Source organism: Ochotona princeps, chromosome 29 (assembly GCF_030435755.1).
Source record: "Ochotona princeps isolate mOchPri1 chromosome 29, mOchPri1.hap1, whole genome shotgun sequence".
Taxonomy (NCBI): Eukaryota; Metazoa; Chordata; class Mammalia; order Lagomorpha; family Ochotonidae; genus Ochotona; species Ochotona princeps.
Genome location: NC_080860.1, coordinates 8511333 through 8528963, shown reverse-complemented (window position 1 = coordinate 8528963; position 17631 = coordinate 8511333). Strand labels below are relative to the sequence as shown.

The following is a 17631-nucleotide window of genomic DNA, read 5'->3' as shown; positions in this document are numbered from 1 at the left end:
GACCCAAAGGTGACTGGTGACCTCTGAGGGTGCAGCATTATACATGGCACTTTCAATCCAGCTCTGTGCTTGCAGCCTGGGAAAACTGGACAGGCCAAGTCCTTGGGACCCTGCACCCGCATGGGATCTCATGGCTTCGGATTAGCTCAGCTGTGGCCACTGTGGCTGCTGTGACCACCTGAGGAGTGAGTCAGCAGATAGAAGACCTTCTCTCTCTGTCAAATCCACCTTTGAAATAAATCTTTAAAAGAAATGGCAATCAGTATGGAGAGTACTTAGCAAACTCCAAATAAACCTGCCATTCCTAGGAATATATCCAAAGGAAATGAAAACTCTGCATATGAGAAAGGGATCTGAAATTCTACATTTACAGCAACATAATCTACAATAGCAAAGACATGGAAACAACCAAAATGCCTGTCCAAAGAACAGTAGTTAAAGAAACTGTGGTACATCTACTTCATGGAATACTACTCAGCCATTAAAAAGAATGAAATTCTACCAATTGCAACCAAATGGTCCCAACTACAGACCATTATGCTCAGTGAAATAAGCCAATCCCAAAATAAATACCATATGTTCTCTCTGATATAAGACAACCTTCATGCAAATTGTAAGGTCAATAAACCCTTTCAATACTGTTTTTGCTACAACTCATGGGTTTTGATATTTTTGTTTTTATTTTCTTATCTCCAAAAGTTTTTCTATTATTAAATTCTTAACTGACTCATAGATCACACAGTAGCATCATTTTCTACAAAAAGTATTTGTGTTTTCTTTTTCACTCTTCATCAACACATTGGTTTTCAGTAGCATGTTACTTAACTCCACAATGCTGTAAATGCTTTTAACTTTATTCCTGTCAATTTTGGTTTATGGCTTCTCATTTAAGGGAATGTATAGTAACTGTGTAATAGACTTTCATATCCACATGTGAAGATGCAATGCAGTATGCATCTCTGTTTCCAAATCAAAGAAGGACTCCCAATGAGATTGCTGGATGCATCTTGACAATAGGCTGCTGGACTGTCTACCATTGTCTGCACCAGCAATGTCAGGACACACTTAAATAGCAGAATGTTGGACTTATGACTAATTATGAAGGACTGTACTGTTGTAGCAATACAGGGGGATACAAGTTGGGGGGAGGGAATTTGGGGAGGGAGTAAGGGAAATCCCAGAGTCTACGAAATTGTACCATAAAATTTAAAGTAGAAGGAAAAAATGGCTGCAAAGTTAGGTATTTCTAAGCAAATAATAATAATAATAAAACACAAATGTGTAAGTGAAGCTGTGTTGAGCTGCAAAGAACTATTCCAGGAAACAGGCAAAACAGATCTGTGGCCATGGGCAAGGTGTCACACCAGAAAGTCCTAGAAGCCTCTGGAGGAAGACAGGGCTGGGACCTCAAAGAATGTCAGCCAGGTTTCCTCTTGGAGTTGAGGCGAATGTTCTGGAGCTAGATGACAGTGACAGCTGCATACCCTAATAATCTTCCATAACAAACCACGAGTTATACACTTTAAAAGAGTGAATGTCACGATATGTGAATTCTGTCTGAATTTTAAAAAAAGAAAGACATAATAAAAAACAATACAAAAACAACAGACATTCACTCAAGAACAGCAATGAGAAAAAAGGCAGATTGGAAACAAATTTGGATGTCAAGAAAAGGTAAGTGGAAATCATTCCTAAGATGGCTCCTGCAGGAGTCATGGACAAGAGTGAAAACAACACCTTTGGCGGGGGGGGGGGGGGGGGGGGTCAGGAGGTCATACAGACCTAAAGTCAGCAGGGGCCAGCACTGCCCACAACACAGGTGTCCTGGCAGCTGTCGGGTGAGGTGTGAATGAAGGACCACTTCAAGTAACTGGCTTTGTGTGAAAAGAGTAAGGAAGAGCCAAGCCGAGTCACCTGTCAGGCCAGTGTAACAGAAATCAGTCAAGATCTCTGCAACTTGTTCTCAAACCAGAATCGAGACAGAGGTTGAAGGTGGCCCTTCATTAACGCCACAAAACACATTTAAAAAGCTTCAATGCAAAGATGTTTTATAGGTTTACTGACTCTGGATACATAAAACCAAGCCTCTAAATAAGTTCTGCGTGCATAAGAAAGAAGAAGAATGAACAGCAGGTAAGCTGTGCAAGAGAAAACAAGGCTGGGCTGGCCACTGTCTCTTTAAGAACCTTCTTGGAGATGCATAACCGTGGAAAGCTTGTGAATACAACATTGATTGGGAATGAGGTAACCACAAACACCGGTGTCTCAAATGAAAAGGGATTCAAGAGCTGACCCAGAAAACAAGCATCGTAACCACCAGATGAAATTTTAATGATAAACACAAGATGCTCTCCTACAAGCAAGACTGAAGCGCCTCACACTAAGCCATCCACTGAAGTTCTCTTGGAAAGAGGAGCCTCTCCGGCCTGCAGATCAGGTTTCCTCTCATCGGATCTACACAACGTGGCGGGGCGGGCTCTATGCTGGCAGAATCTGTAATGCGAACAGACCTCCAGGGAATGGGGGGGGCGGGAGGGCAGCTCTGGCACCAGCACTCCAAGTCAGCCTGCCTTTCGGGAGCACCATGTCCAGAGAGAACATTCTTAATTGGCTTTGGAGAGGGAAGTCTCTGCTGTTTCTAAATTTCTTTTATGACAATCTCAGTCCAGCCCTAGCATTTTGTTCTCCATTGTCTTCTGACACAGACACGCTAGGCAGACTTCTTTATGAGCCTGAATGGTGTTGGTGCCTTTTGGAGTTAGCAGATTCTTGGCATTTGTGGGCAGAAAGGACTTTGTGGCACCTAGTGACAAGGTGTGGAGCCAGAATACTGCCACTAATCTTCCTAAAAACTGTCGCTCTACAGTACTCCAAAGAAAGATTTTTTTTTTTAATTATTTGAATGGCAAACTGAGATGACCATGCATTGATCCACTGCCCAAATGGCCTCAACATTCAGGGCTGGGTCATAATCAAGACAGGAGCCTGGAGATCAATCTAGGTCTTACAAGATAAGCTATGAGATGGGCAGGTAAAACTGCCACTTGCAACACCAACACCCTGTAGGTTTGAGTCTTGGGCTGCCTTGCTTCTGCTACAGCTTCCTACTAACATGCCTGGGAAGCAGAAGATGGCCCAAATGCTGGGGTCCCTGCCACTCACGCAGCAGAACTGGAGGGAGTTCAGGGCTCTTGGTTTTAGCTGTTATGGCCATTTGAGGAATGAACCAGTGGATGGAAGGTCAATCTGTCCCTTTCAAACTGGAAAAAAAAGTTTTAAAAAATTTTAAAGGATACACTTTGAGTTTTCTTCATGTACATACATAAATGCAACTCTGTGGCAAACTATGAAAGCTTCCGAACAGTGGTAAAGGGAAAAGACACAAAAGGAATTTACAGAAGTTGACATTTCATTCCCTGGCAGGGAGACAAACAGCCCTGATCAGGATACACATACAGAAAGCACGCCCGTGCTGTGGGAGGGTGGTTATGTGTGGCCACAGCCTGTCCTCACAGTTCCAGCTTCAGCACAAGAGAGGAACAACAGGGCCTGCTTGGGCCAACACTTGTATTAGAATTTTTTATGTCTTCATAAAATACAAACCGTTTGCCATAATGAAAACCTAACGTAACATGCCACAAGAGTGATTTAAAAGCTGAAGACGTATTGAGACAAATGGAACAGAAATCTGTTCAGCGTCATTTGCTTCTCACCACTAGCTGCAGAGTGAACAGAACCATCGAGATCTTCTGCCTTGACCGTGGGCTCCAACTGAGGAGGTACATACATATTCTCAAGGGCACCCAGGAAAAAGAAAGCACAGGGGATGGAACCTGTGAGGGGAAAAGTGGCCTTGCTTACCCAGCAATGACAACGCCGTCGTGAGAATGCACATCACACAACACTGCGTCCGGAACAGGCTCCAGCTCACTCACAGCCCCCTTTCGATTCTGCATGAGGAAAAGGGGGATGCAGTTTATATGGTTCTCAGGAGAGCTGGAAGGCAAAGCATTTCAGTGATCTGCATCCCACAGTGCTGCCTTGAAGGTAACAAGTCAAGCTACTAAGTGCATTCAAGTTACCATGTTCACCAAAGGCACTGAACAAGGCCAGTTGAGATAAGACTCCTGAATATAAAGGAAATCCAGGCACACGAAGAACCACAGTCCACAGCAGGCTGGCAGGTGTAATAGTAATAGCACTTATTTGAAGAGTTATACAAAGAATATTAAGTAGCTAAGCTCAGCGCAAAGTATTTACTGCCCACTGATTACTCTTATAAGAACTTGTAGAATAAAATGGAAAAGTATATGCAAAGATAAATATCAGGATGGAGAAAATGAGAAAAGGTGACAGGACTTGTGGTCACAAGGTCAGGGGTTTCATGGAAACAGTGTCAAAGAAAGCTCTCAAATCTAAACACCCATGTTCCTTGTGTTCACAGCTGCTATTAGAGAGGGGAGAGGGACAGGTACTTACCACTGCATGCCTCCCATGACTTATCAGCTATTCTAACATGATGTTTTATTTGGAAAAAATGCGTATAATACACACAATAAATATCTTTTAAAAGTTAGGAAAATGCAGGGAATCTTGGGGCTGCCGCTGTGGTATACAGGGTAAAGCTACTACCTGTGGTGCTAGCATCCCATTGGGCATTAGCTTACGTCCTGGCTGCTCTAATTCCAATCCATCTCCTGCTAATGGCCTGGCAAAGCAGTGGAATTAGGCCCAAGTGCTGGTGCCCTTGGACCATTGTGGGAGACCTGGGAAAGTTCCTGGAATTATACTGGCACGGTTTTAGGCACTGAAGCCACTTCAGGAATGAACCAGTAGATCAAAAGATATCTGCCTTTCACTTCTTGCCTGGTAGATGCACACAATGAAAAAATCTCAACTGAATTTGATCTGTGGTGATGCAACAAGGTGGAGGAATACACTGTGGTGGTGGTGGGGGGGAGAATCACAGGGCCTATAAAACCATGACACATAATGCAATGTAATCCAAAAAAATGTAATACAGCAACGAGGTGGAGCAATCCACCATGGGGAGGAGGGTACAGGGAGGGGTTAGGGCATCCCCAGAGCCTATGAAACTGTCACATAATGTATATAAAAAAAGAAAAAAAGATATCTGCCTTTCCCTAACTTTGCCTTTCAAATAAATAAATCTTTTTAAGAAAAAGAAAAATGAAGTAAATCTAAAGGCATAAAAAGAATTTGTATGTGAGGCTGAAGAGTGAAATCATGAAGACAGAAAGCAAGCATGAATAAAGCTCTTCAAGAGTACCAAGTATGGACCCGGCGGCATGGCCTAGCAGCTAAAGTCCTCGCCTTGAAAGCCCCGGGATCCCATATGGGCGCCGGTTCTAATCCCAAGAGCTCCACTTCCCATCCAGCTCCCTGCTGGTGGCCTGGGAAAGCAGTCGAGGACGGCCCAAAGCTTTGGGACCCTGCATCCGCATGGGAGACCCGGAAGAGGTTCCTGGTCCCGGCTTCGGATTGGCGTGCACCGGCCCATTGCGGCTCACTTGGGGAGTGAATCATCGGATGGGAAGATCTTCCTCTCTGTCTCTCCTCCTCTCTGTATATCCGGCTTTCCAATAACAATAAAATCTTTAAAAAAAAAAAAAAAGAGTACCAAGTAATCCAGGATAGTCAGGTGGTACAGGCTGGAGTGGGGGCTCCTCCAGTTTCAATCTAGTTTCCTACTAAAGCATCCTGGGAGGCAGCACATGGTGGTCCCTGACACACAAGTGGGAGACTCAGGTGGAATTCTAGGCTCCTGACTTTGGCCTGACCCAGCCCATGTTACTGTGGACATTTGTGGAGTGAGCCAGCACATGAAAGATCTATTTCTGTCTGTCCTTCACTCTACATCACAAGTAAATAACAATATTTTTCAAAAGGAGGATGGGGATGGTGATGCAGCAGATTAAACCACCACCTGAGAGAACAGCCTCCCATCAGAGTGCCTGGGATGGTACTAGAGTGCCTGCTACTCCAGCTCTGATCCAGTTCCTGCTACCGTGCCTGGGAGGCAGCAGGTGATGCCATCCGCACAGGAGACCTGGAAGGTGGGCGTGGCTCTTAGCTTCAGACCGGCCCAGCCCTGGCGACTACAAGCATTTGGGGAATGAACCAACAGATGAAAGGTCATCCTTCTGATCTCTCCCTGTCACTCGGCCTTTCTCCCTTTTCCTCTCCCTTTACCTCAGATAGAGAAAAAAAATCTGTGGAAATGAGAGTCTTACCCACTTTCCTGTAGCCCTTGAACCTTTGTGCCCTAATTAACTATGTAAAGATTGTCAAAAATGGAATAAAAATGGAAAAAAAGAAAAAGGAATACCAAGTAATTTATAATTTCAACTTAGCCTATCTGGCACAAAGATGAAAAATAATGGTGATAAGAATGCCAGGTGGGGTTTCTTATCGAACAGCCAGGGTTAAGTAAGTGGTAGCTATTATTAATAGAAAAAAGATGGTACCTATTCCATTGAAATCAACATTTATAAAACAGCTCTACTCCAAAAACTATGAAAGGTAATCTGTGTAATGACTGTAACTTCACCTCAAGGTCAAGCCTAAGGTCAAGAAACAAAACCGGACACATCCAAATGGCATCATCCTGCTGCTGGAGATCCAGGGAGGAAAGGGAAGGATTCAGAGTCACAGTCAAAGTTGAAAGAATAGAAAAGTTCTTTTGAGGGATCAGGTACTGAAAGAAAAGCAAAGTGCCTGCTAAGAGAACATGCGTGCTTCTGCCATTTACAGAGTCCTGCTGAGTGGCCCCAACTCTAAGAGATCCAACACCACAGTGAAAAAGTAGCACAAGCAAACTCTAGGAAACAAACACTAGGGTCCATGGAGCCAGGGTGTCACGCCGTCTCCAAGTCCAGCTAGGTTACTGTGCTTACAGGTCAGTCCCTGTCCAGAGACAGCCAAAAACTCAGGGTTCCCTCGGGGGGTTCCCCTGGCACTGACCTAGGAGGAGCTTGACTGAACTGCCTTCCCCTTCAGCCTAAAGCCAAGTAAGAGCAGCTCAGAACTGTTGGATCTGTGGGGTTGTACAGCAAACAGCACCCAGGTCCTGGAGACAGGAAGCCTGTGCCACAGCAGACATACCACTGCAGCCTTGCAGGTCACACAGCGGGCAGGGACACAGTTTCAGCCCTGCTCCAGAAAAAAAAAAAAAAAAAAAAAAAAAACCAGGCAGGCAAAGTGAAAATAATTTGCCCTAACTCTACCTTTCCTTTTGATAAGGCTTCCTTTCATCCTACAATTACAATAAGAGCCCCATCATTACACTTACTAAAATCTCACTGATGCAGTCCTCATCGGTAACAGTGTCAGGAAACAGGCCCAGATCCTCCAAATAGAAGCCTCCCGCACATTCTGCCTGCAGTTTTCTCAATCATCAACTTTTTATTGAGTACTTTCCAAACACATGGCTTTTATTTAAGAAAAAAATAGGCATTCAGTTAAATTTGGGGTATGTAACTTGGGAGTAGTTACTAAAAGCCACGTACACTTAATGAGGTGGTCTTCGGACACCTTTACTCTGGTTATCGCTAGCCAAAAGAGGAGGTGCCTGTCTCCCTCCCTCTCTTTATCAACAGACAGAAAGCAAAACAATTAAGTCACTGCCTTGTCTCTCAGTGACTAACATTGCTTAGTTCAAGCCACAGGACACCAACCATCTCCAGCTCCCATGTTCACAAACTTAATCCCATCTCAAGCTTTTCCTAAACTGTAGCAGCACCTCCCACCAAAACCAGGTCCTTTTCTTTCCGGCCCTTGGGTTGTCTGAGCACATTTATTTGTCACATGTTTCTGCCCAGTTCTCACCTACAACCCATCGCATGGACCTAAGCAAGCATTCAGGCAGGTGTGTGGATGCAAATAGCTACCATGGGACACAGCATGATCCTACTCAGCGCTGATGTCTTAACAAGCTTAACACCTCTAAGAATACTGCCAATTTTACCTCCTCCTCCCAGGGGCCATGTGGTAATGTCTAGAGACATTCTGAGTTGTCCAGATGAGAGGGAGGAAATGCTACCAGCATATAGCAGGTGTGGCCAGGAACACTGCTCAACATCCTGCAATGCATGACAGCACTACCCACCCCCAAGAAAGAACGATCTGGCCCCCCCAGTGCCACAAGCACTAGGGCTGAGACACCCCGAGCAAGAGCAGCACTGTTCTCACTAACCCAGCTGGCCACTGTGTGAGGTTGCTCAGGTCAAGCCTATCGGTCGCTAATCAGATTACAAGGTAATGAGAGACAAGCCTGCACAAGGGCAGTATGTCACTGGCAGTTAACAAGCAAAAGCTCATGCATCTCCAAGCATATTAGGATTGATTCTTACAGGACAGGATAGAGTACGGTCCCATCCCTTCTCCCTGCATGAGCACCGCTTCCCAGGTGCAGCCATGCTGCAGCCGTGCCGTGCTTCCAGCAGTGTTCTGTAACTGCTCCTTGACAGTTCTCTCCTACAACAGCGTTCATGGTGCAAATTCCTAGCTGTGATCTAATATTTCTGTAGAGACTGTGAAGTGATAAATGCTATGGAAGCAAGCCAGGAGGTTATGTGAGGGAAGAGAAGATGGTGTTTAGAGACATTTAATAATCTCTCCAGCCTGCCCTGGCAGGAATGCTGTCAGCTCTGCTTTTGCAGAAGGCAGTGCTTTTGCTGTCTCCATCTTTCCAGAGGCGAGCATGTGGAAAGGAGCTGCACTGGCCCCTTCTCCAACAATCCCAGCCGGCAGAGTGGCAGTCACTGGCAACTCCATCTCCAGGATGAGCAAGATGATGCTTCCCAATCTTGTGGTTGGAAATCGAGGCATGCATCACAAGGGAGAATAAAATGGGCAGCAAGTCAGCAACAGCTGTCAGGTCTGCTCAGCACAGCCCTTTCCCTTAGTGTCTGACAATGACCCGTGGGCTGTACTTGACGGCAGGGTTTGCATGTCCCTGTAAGCTGTTCTCTGCAGGTAAGAACGTGGGCTGCTGCCTACCTTCCAGTTGGTCCTTAACATGTGCTCCCTGGCTCGGCACTCTTGGAAGACGAGCTTCCAGCAGGAATAATCTGAGATGCTGCTCTCCGGAAGGTGTCCTTCCTGCTGGCACAGCCTATACCACAGCACTTCGTCTTCTGCAATCACCTTCCACGTCTTGCTCACCTAGAACACCAGAAGGGACACAAATGTCAATTTCTGCAATTAGAGGAGCCCCTTGCCATCCAAAAATCAATCAACACCTAGATCACTGCCCTGGGTTTATGGCAGTATGAAATGTCTCATTAACAAACACTCCGAGGTGGGAAAAATACATGCAAATGTTTCCAGTTTTATCTTTCACGTTTTCAAAATTATTATATCACCATATAATATCATGTTTTAGACTGCTTGGTTAAATCATTATCTAACAAGAGGAAAAAAGTATACATACAAGGCAAGAAATGCAAATTTCTCATGATAGTTAGCCATGTGATCATACACAGCCGTAGTTCCGTTTTCTGGATTTGGACCTGGTGGCCTGTGAAATAAAAAGCTCTAATACAGCAAACATTCGTAGCTCAAACTTAAGACATCACATAAAACATCTAAATCTACATTACATGCTAGAACTTAACACTGTAAATGTAGATTCAATCTATATTCAATAGAAAACTCCAGAACTCTGAGTTATGGAAGAGAAATCCACATCCTATCTGCTTAAATTTCAAGTCCTGGCAGTGTCTAAAGGAAATAACCATTTTTTGCAGTTAGTGTTCTGTTTCCTAAGCCTAATATGGGTTAATGATGGATCTAGTTCATCGGAGGATAATGTACAAAGTTGGCCAGACTGGAAAAGATAGATCCAGCAGGTGAGCATGACGCAGTCTTCAGTATGAGCTGAGAACGCCCACTGCCATCTGAAGCTTAAATCCATTTCTGATCAACTAAGAATGGTGACCAGTGGCCTACTGGGTCCTGTGTTCCTTAACACTCCTCTAGGGCCACTTGAGGCATCAGAACGGAGAAGAGAGGAAGGAACAGGAGCAAGCCTCAGCAAGACAGAAAGCTCTCCAGGACCCTCGGAGCACGCCCCACATCAGGGACCTGGGATGAGTAGGAGGCTGGGTGAGGCGTCTCCCTTTTTCTCTCCTCTGACCCCAGATACAGAAAAAATAATAATAACGAGGAAACAATGGTCTTACCCACTTCCCGGTAGCCCTTGACCCTTTGTGTCCTAATCGACTATGTAAAGATTGTCAAAATAATCACAAAAAGAGAAAGTTCTCAACATGAGCACTGCAGACACTCATTAAGTTAGAATGGCAAATCAAAGATCTTTTTAAAAATCTCTTAACAGTGAAAAAGATTCTCACAACCAACTTTCTCAGAAATTCAAAATTAATGAAAGGCCTGCAACATTCTTAATAACATTCACTCAAGAAAAATGGCAGGATCTGTAGTTCAGAACAGTAATTTTGAGGTCATGTTAAGTTACTCCCTCCCAGCCTCCAGCTCCACAGGGACCTTGAACTCCAACAGCCTCACAACTGGGGAAGCTCTAAAACTCAGCAGCCAAGCAGTCACTGGAGGTTCAGAAGGATTTGGGGTTCCTCAGAAATTCAGTCCCCAGAAAATGCCACCATTTGACCTGTCTGAAAGCTGCTGGAGAGTGCTATTCTTGGGCTTCTCTTAATATGAACTGAATGAGCACTCTCTCTTTCCAAGGCATCTGTCCAAACACTAAGGGACAATTAACACTACAGCTGTTTGAGGTGGCATTATCAGTCACGGCTAACAGGCGACTGACCAAAAAGCTATAAAAGGAAAATTGGGGAATGGGATTTCACAGAAACTTTTAAAGATGTTGGTATACTCCTGGAAGTCTAGAATGCTGCAGACACACCCAGGAAGACCCAAGAAGGCCTTGATACCTCAACTCTGGCTGCTCCTAAGGTTCTTCACAAATAGTAAGTGAAGGCTAAGGCAGAGTTACGGACTGCTGGTATGGGGAAGGGGTGCCCAATGTATAGAGTATTTCAGCAAAGGCTGGGAAAGCTACCGGCACCCTGTGTTTAGGAAAATCTCTGCCCAATCACTAGCTGACCACTGAGCTAACCAAACTGGTACTTCCACAGACCCACAAAATAAATACAGACTACAGAATTAATTCCACAAAGCAAATAAAAAGCAATGATAGCATAAACAGCAGTACACAAGAATAAACCATGCAGATTAACAATCGCCATACTTGCCACATGATACTACTGAGTATGCCCATTTTTTAACAATAAATCAGTAGACATGCAAAGAAATAGGAAAGCGAGATGTGTATGCAGCAATAAGTAAACAATTTTAATCACTATTATAACATGCTTCAATCATGCTCAAGTCACAATCAGAACTGTGGCACAGCATATAAAGCCACCACCTGTAACATCCACATCCCATACAGGTTTTGATTCATTCCTGGATTCATTCCTCCACTGCAGTTCCTAGCTCCATGCTTCGACCTGGGAACAGCAGCAACAGATGGCCTAAATGACTGGGCCGCTGCCACCCACAAAGACGACCTGGAACAAACTCCAGTCTCTCGGCTTTGGCTTGTCCCAGCCCCAGACTTTACAGCCATCGGAAAGTGAACCACGGGTAAAAGATCTGTCTCTCACTGTTAACTCTGAATTTATTAAAATAAATAAATAAAGCTTAAAAGAACATTCTATCCAACCAAAAGCATGTCAGAGCAATACTGACCAACCTAACACTGTGCTGGGCATATTAAAGTCCTGGCTTCCTTTCTCACAGTTCTGCTGCGCACACACACATAAGCAAGCACATGTGTGAAACTCACATCCTATGTCATTTTCTCTGTAGGGATTTTTCTGAACCGGAGTGGCACACTGTAATGTTGAAGGTGCCAACGGCTCTAGGGCTTAACTGTTTTGAATGGAACGATGCAGAAAAGCTTAGAGATCAGCTACATGCATCTCCTCATTGCAGGAAGGTTCTTCACAGCACACGCCTGCCAGCTGACGTGCAGATAAGCCTGAAATGCTTCTAGTGGACATGCTCCCAAACTGGTCTGCTCGACCACAAGGCCATCTGACTATTAGAATGTGCAGACAACTCATTCCAATGACAGTCCGTATTTTGCCCTTGTGAAGAAAGCCATCTCTTCCAGTTGATCATCTCTCAAATAGATAAAGATGGCATCACATCTGCCCTTGGCCTAAATATTACCCACCTCACTCACTCAACAACTGGTCATGTGACTAGGTGGCTTCCTCACTCACTGCCTTGAATGCACCCTAATATTTGTAGATTTACAGCATCTCTCTTCAAATGAGAGCTGGTCAGGATTAGACAAGCTCTGCTCTGCTAAGTGCTAGGAACAGGAAGGGTTGTCCAGGTATCAGTTTGCTGCTGTGCTTGTGGATATGGCATTGCAACTTCTCAGTTAATAATGCACTAAAGCCTCTGGAGGCTGACTCATTATTAAATATTTAAGACAGGCAAAAAGGGACCCAGCGCAGTAGCCTAGAGGCTGAAGTTCTCGTCTTGCAAGCACCGGGATCCCATATGGAAGCCAGTTCTAATCCTGGCTGCCCCGCTTCCCATCCAGCTCCCTGCTTGTGGCCTGCAAAAGCAGTCGAGGACATCTCAAAGCCCTGGGACCCTGCATCTGCATGGCAGACTGAGAAAAGGCTCTGGGCTCTTGGCTTCAGATCAGCTCAGAACCAGCCGTTGCGGCCACTTGGGAAGTGAATCAATGGACAGAAAATCTTCCTCTGTCTTTCCTCCTCTCTATATCGCTTATTTTCCAATTAAAAATAACAAATTTAAAAAGACACGCAAAAAGGTCAAAAGAACATTTCAGACACCAACAGATTCACTACCCTGCTTAAGAAACAAGATATGACAAAAAAATTTTTTTAATTGGGAAGGTAAATTGTCAGAGAGAAACAAAGATCTTCCCATTCCCCAAATGCCCATAACAGCCTGAGCTGAGCCAATCTGAAGTCAGCTCTTCCACGCACATGAAGGATGCCAAGGCTTTGGGCCATCCTCTACTGCCTTCCCAAGCCTCAAACAGAGAGCTGGATGGGAAGTGGTGCAGCCAGGACACGAACCAGCAGTCTTAAGGGATCCCAGCACTTGCAAGGCAGAGAATTAGTCAATCAAACCATTGCTCCAGGCCCTATTCATAAACTTTAAACTCCTTTGTATCACATTATTTCCAAAATTTGTGGAGAGATGGAATTAAAAAGTTATTTGAGTGCACCCAAGCTTTAAAAGCCATGTATTTTGAGGGCCAACATGATGGTTCAATTAGTTAAATCTGTCTACAAACACTGGCTTCTCATATCGGCACCAGTTCGTATCCCAGCTGCACATTGTATTCTCTCTGCACATCTGCCTTTCCAATAAAAATAGATCTTATTTTTTAAAAAACTTCATTTTTATAACATTTATTTTTCTATGAACTTATTGTAAATCCATTATATACATTGATTTTTAAAAATCTGCACCAAAATAAACATCTTTAACTCCATTTTCCATAAACTTGCTGAAGTACGGTCCATTGCTCTCTCTGCACAGTCTTTCCCTGCCAGCTATAACCTCAACTTGGTGCTCATCACTCTTCAGGGACTTTTTAAACACAACTGCAATTTATTTTAAAAATGTCCAACTCGGACTTCCACGGTGTTACTTTTTATGCCTAAATGCTTCATTTTCTCTTCTTTAAAATTGTACTTCATTGCTCAACCCACCCCCTCCAGCACTTCCGTCATCTCGGATCATGTCTGAATCCCAATTCTGTCATCCGTTACATTAGCCAGGCTCCTATCTGCAAAATACAGTCCAGGGCCTTTGTTGCTTAATTTTTTAAAAAAAAATTTGCTTAAGATGGGATTGAGAGCTGGGTCCTGTGGTGAACCACTAGAGCCCACCCCCCGACTGCCATGGATCTATTAAGCAGCCCACTCTGGCCATGGCCACAGCATCAGTCACAAATCCACTTAACCACACTATCATCCCACACTTCTCCATCTTAGCCATAAGGGCTCAGGGAGATAAACTCATCTGATCACAAGTGGTCAGGCAATAAAGAACGAGATAATGACTCAATAACAGTGCAGCTACAGTTCTGACTAGAAAGAGCACCGTGGTTTTATTTTTGGCAAGTCTGGTTCACAGCTGAGCCTACCCAGGCCACCCGGGTTGTGTCTGTCCATCTGTCTGTGCCAGAGTGAGTGCAAGCAATCAAGAAAAACAGATAGTGATGGACCAACGTCAGCTGCGACAGAGCCAGGCCACAATGCAAGTCAGTCAACATAGAGCAAAACCCCTGACAGACTCCTGGAATTCAGGCCATGAGGTGTAAGACAAAGGTACCATTCAGAGAACCTCCAGGGTTCTCTGAATGAGAAAGTGCTAGCTAATCACAGGGCAGCTTTCCTGATTCCTGATACATGAGTCTTTACTGTAAAAATCATGAAACATCAAATTTTGTAAAGCTTATAAAATGCTACTGAGCAGGAAACTCAGAACAGCTAAGCAATCATATAAACATTGTCACTACATGCACATACATCATTACACAGACCAGTCACCCCATAGCATGTGTAGCAGAACAACAGTTTCTCAGTACTGAAAGTCTCTTTTAAAGGACTGCATGACCAAATGAATTTAGGGACCACTAGCTTAAACAAAGACAAGTAGGATTCCAAGCCAAGGACTCCTTGGAGCTTTTAAGAGACCAGCATGTGCAGCACATCTAAGAAGGTGACAGAAAGCTGTGTTGCCCAACCTTATTTCCTGACCTCCTTTTACAAAGAGCATCTCGAAAGCTCAAGGCTCTGCAGAAGCCATTTCAGAGAAGTTCATGGTCAAGCAGACATTAACCTGTGCACTGGACATTTAGACCAGCTATCTGCATCCATTCTCCCCCGCCTTAAACATTCAAACCTTAAAAAGTCATACCTTTTCCCTATGAAAGTCAATCCATGAATGCCGAGACTAGGGGCTGCTTCCCTGTAGGGAAAGCCATGGAAGTATCTTGCTCTTATAATCAGGCAGGATCCCAAGACTAGTCCCAACCCTTGTTAGCACTGTGGTCCCAAAGCTTATTAGAGGGAGCCTGACTCATCTGCACTGTAGGAAAACTCAAATCCAGGGTTTGGTGACTACGAACTAGAAGACACGCATCTGAGGTGAAGTTTCATGAGAACTAACCATACAAACTTCAGCCACTTTAATGCTGGACAAACTGTCCGGAGGGGTTTTTAAAAAGTCTCAAATATGTAAGACCTTAAATCTTCAGAAGCTGACAGATTTCTGTATCTGCTCCCAGGAAAATGCCAAGCTTTAAGTAACACAACCTGAAATCTGTGCCACATGGTTAGGAGATCAAACACAAAGCTGACACTCTGATGTATCACGCGCATTACTAATCCCAGATCACAGTGCTTACTCCAGAGAAAATAACACTAAGAACAAAGTTAAGTTCTGGGCAACAATTAAAAAACTCTCTTCGAGAGATTTTTAAGAGACTGAGGTGAGCACTTCTTCCAATAAATCAGAAGGTACCCACAATTAGGTATGAACAACAGAAGTATACAAACATTTTCTTTAGCAAAATATAAAGGGAAGTGCCTCCTTCTTTCAAGAAAGAATAAAAATGACAGCCTTTAAGAATTTCTTTAAATTCTGAAGGAAAAAAAAAATCAACAAAGAAAAGACCTACTTAAACATTCACAAGTAAATTTTAAAGGATACCACCCAAAGAAAATCTTCCTATTTTAACATTCCTTAAAAGTTATATTAAGTCTCCCAAGTTCACAAGCCTGAATTTTCCATCGACCTAATGGGCTCTGCTTTAACTGATCAGAACTGGAATGGCTCTGCTCAGTGAAAGCCCCACTGAGTGAGCCTCAGCTGCAAAGATCTGCCAATAAAAGTGTCTCCAGCATTTTCTTTATAGCACCACTGTGAATTGTTGCATTAAAAACAGCTCTTGGCCCAAAAATTAGCTTTATTACTCTGCCTAGACTAGGGTTACCAGTGAGGCACGCAGCAGGGAAAAGGACCACCGTTCTATCCGCATGTACACACACCACGGAGACTCAGGGCGCACAGGCCCTACGCACATAGCTCTTCACACATGCATTTTCTCAATTTCCTCTCTTCTTACTTGCCCTCGGCTTTCACAAGGTCACCAATGACCTCCAGGTTGCCAAACCCAACAGTCGATTTCTCAGCCCTCTTCCGACAGCAGCATTTACCACCTTTGATAACCTTCTCCACCTTGAAAACACTTTTCGCCCTTGACTCCAGGGAACTCTGCAGTCTGGTTTTCTTGCTACCTCCCAGGTAACTCCTTCTGTTTTCTTGGCTGGTCCTTCTGGCTGCCACTACAATCCCTGAATCTGGACCTCTATATGCCTGCATTTCCTTGATGTTCTCATTTGGTTTCCTGGCTTTGAGTAACAACGATGTCCTAAACTCAATCCAAAATTCCCCCTTCAGTTCATGTCCAACTACTGGCCTCCCCCTCAATTTGCTCATCAGTTTCCTCCAGGTCAGGAGGCAGCAACCTGGTCCTTTCAGTTGCTCAGGATCCTGGAGTCCTGTTTTTCCCTGGGTAGTGGTCCTGACTCTGTCCGTTTCTTCTGGTACATGGTACAAGCCTGGCCTAATCCACCAGGCTCCCTTCCCTCCAGATTATTTCAGTAGTATTCCATCTGGACCCTTTGGCCATGCTTGTGTGCCCATAACCTACTCTCCACATAGCAGCCAAAGGATTCCTTTACAGTGTGAGTCAGACCGGGTCAGTCCTTGCTCAAAGCACTCCCAAGGCTTCTCAGCTCAAAATAAAGTCTGCAATTTCATTTTTTGGTTGTGTATGTGTGTGTTGTTATTGGTGGTGTTATTTTGGTTTAATTTTTAAGGAACTCAATGCCTTTCAAATTCTGACGGTCTCTTCTCACTCCTTTTTACCATATTCTTGCACTGATTTCCTAGTTGTACTCTAGCAAAACGGCTTAAAACAGCATAGCTTTGTTCTCCTAGAGTTCTGCTGGCCAAAAGTCTAAAGCCAAGATCTGGGCAGGGTTGTATTCCTGCAGGATGATGCAGGGAGAAATCTCTTTCCTTACCTTTCCTTTCCTAACTCCTAGAAGCCACCTACATTCCACAGCTTCTGGCCTCCTTCTCCATCTTCATAGCCAGTGGCAACTTCTCTCCTCTCTGATCTCCTGCCTCCCTCTTCTAAGGAGCCTTGTGGTTACACTGAGTACACCCAGACAAAGCAGGAGCATCACTTTGACTTAACCCTTTGTGCCAAGGCCCTTTACCAGGAAAGCTGAGCTACTCACGGGGATTCAGGACCATATTTGGGAGGACCATTCCTTGCTACAAAAGCTAACCTACTTACAGGGTCCAGAATCTGGCCATGGCCAGTTTTCCACTTAATCCCACCCATTTTGGCTTCCTGCCATCAACCACACACACCACTTCAGCTCACTGCACACCCTCTTGCCCTGTCATCCCTCCTCAGGTCTTGGCTCAAACATTACCTTCTTTATGAAGTCCTCCCTGGCCATGCCAGAGCACGACACCAGCATCCCT

General features: G+C 44.5%; 1 protein-coding gene across 1 annotated transcript in view; it reads right to left on the bottom strand.

Annotated features, from left to right (window-relative positions):
- The window catches only part of FBXW8 (F-box and WD repeat domain containing 8), a 114361-nt gene that overhangs the window by 71825 nt on the left and 24905 nt on the right, over positions 1 to 17631 (bottom strand). The window contains exons 3-4 of the mRNA XM_004597796.3: positions 9022 to 9186; positions 3862 to 3950 (exon numbers count right to left, since the gene is read on the bottom strand). Of these exons, the coding sequence (XP_004597853.2) occupies positions 3862 to 3950; positions 9022 to 9186 (254 nt within the window). The remainder of the gene's footprint in view (positions 1 to 3861; positions 3951 to 9021; positions 9187 to 17631) is intronic.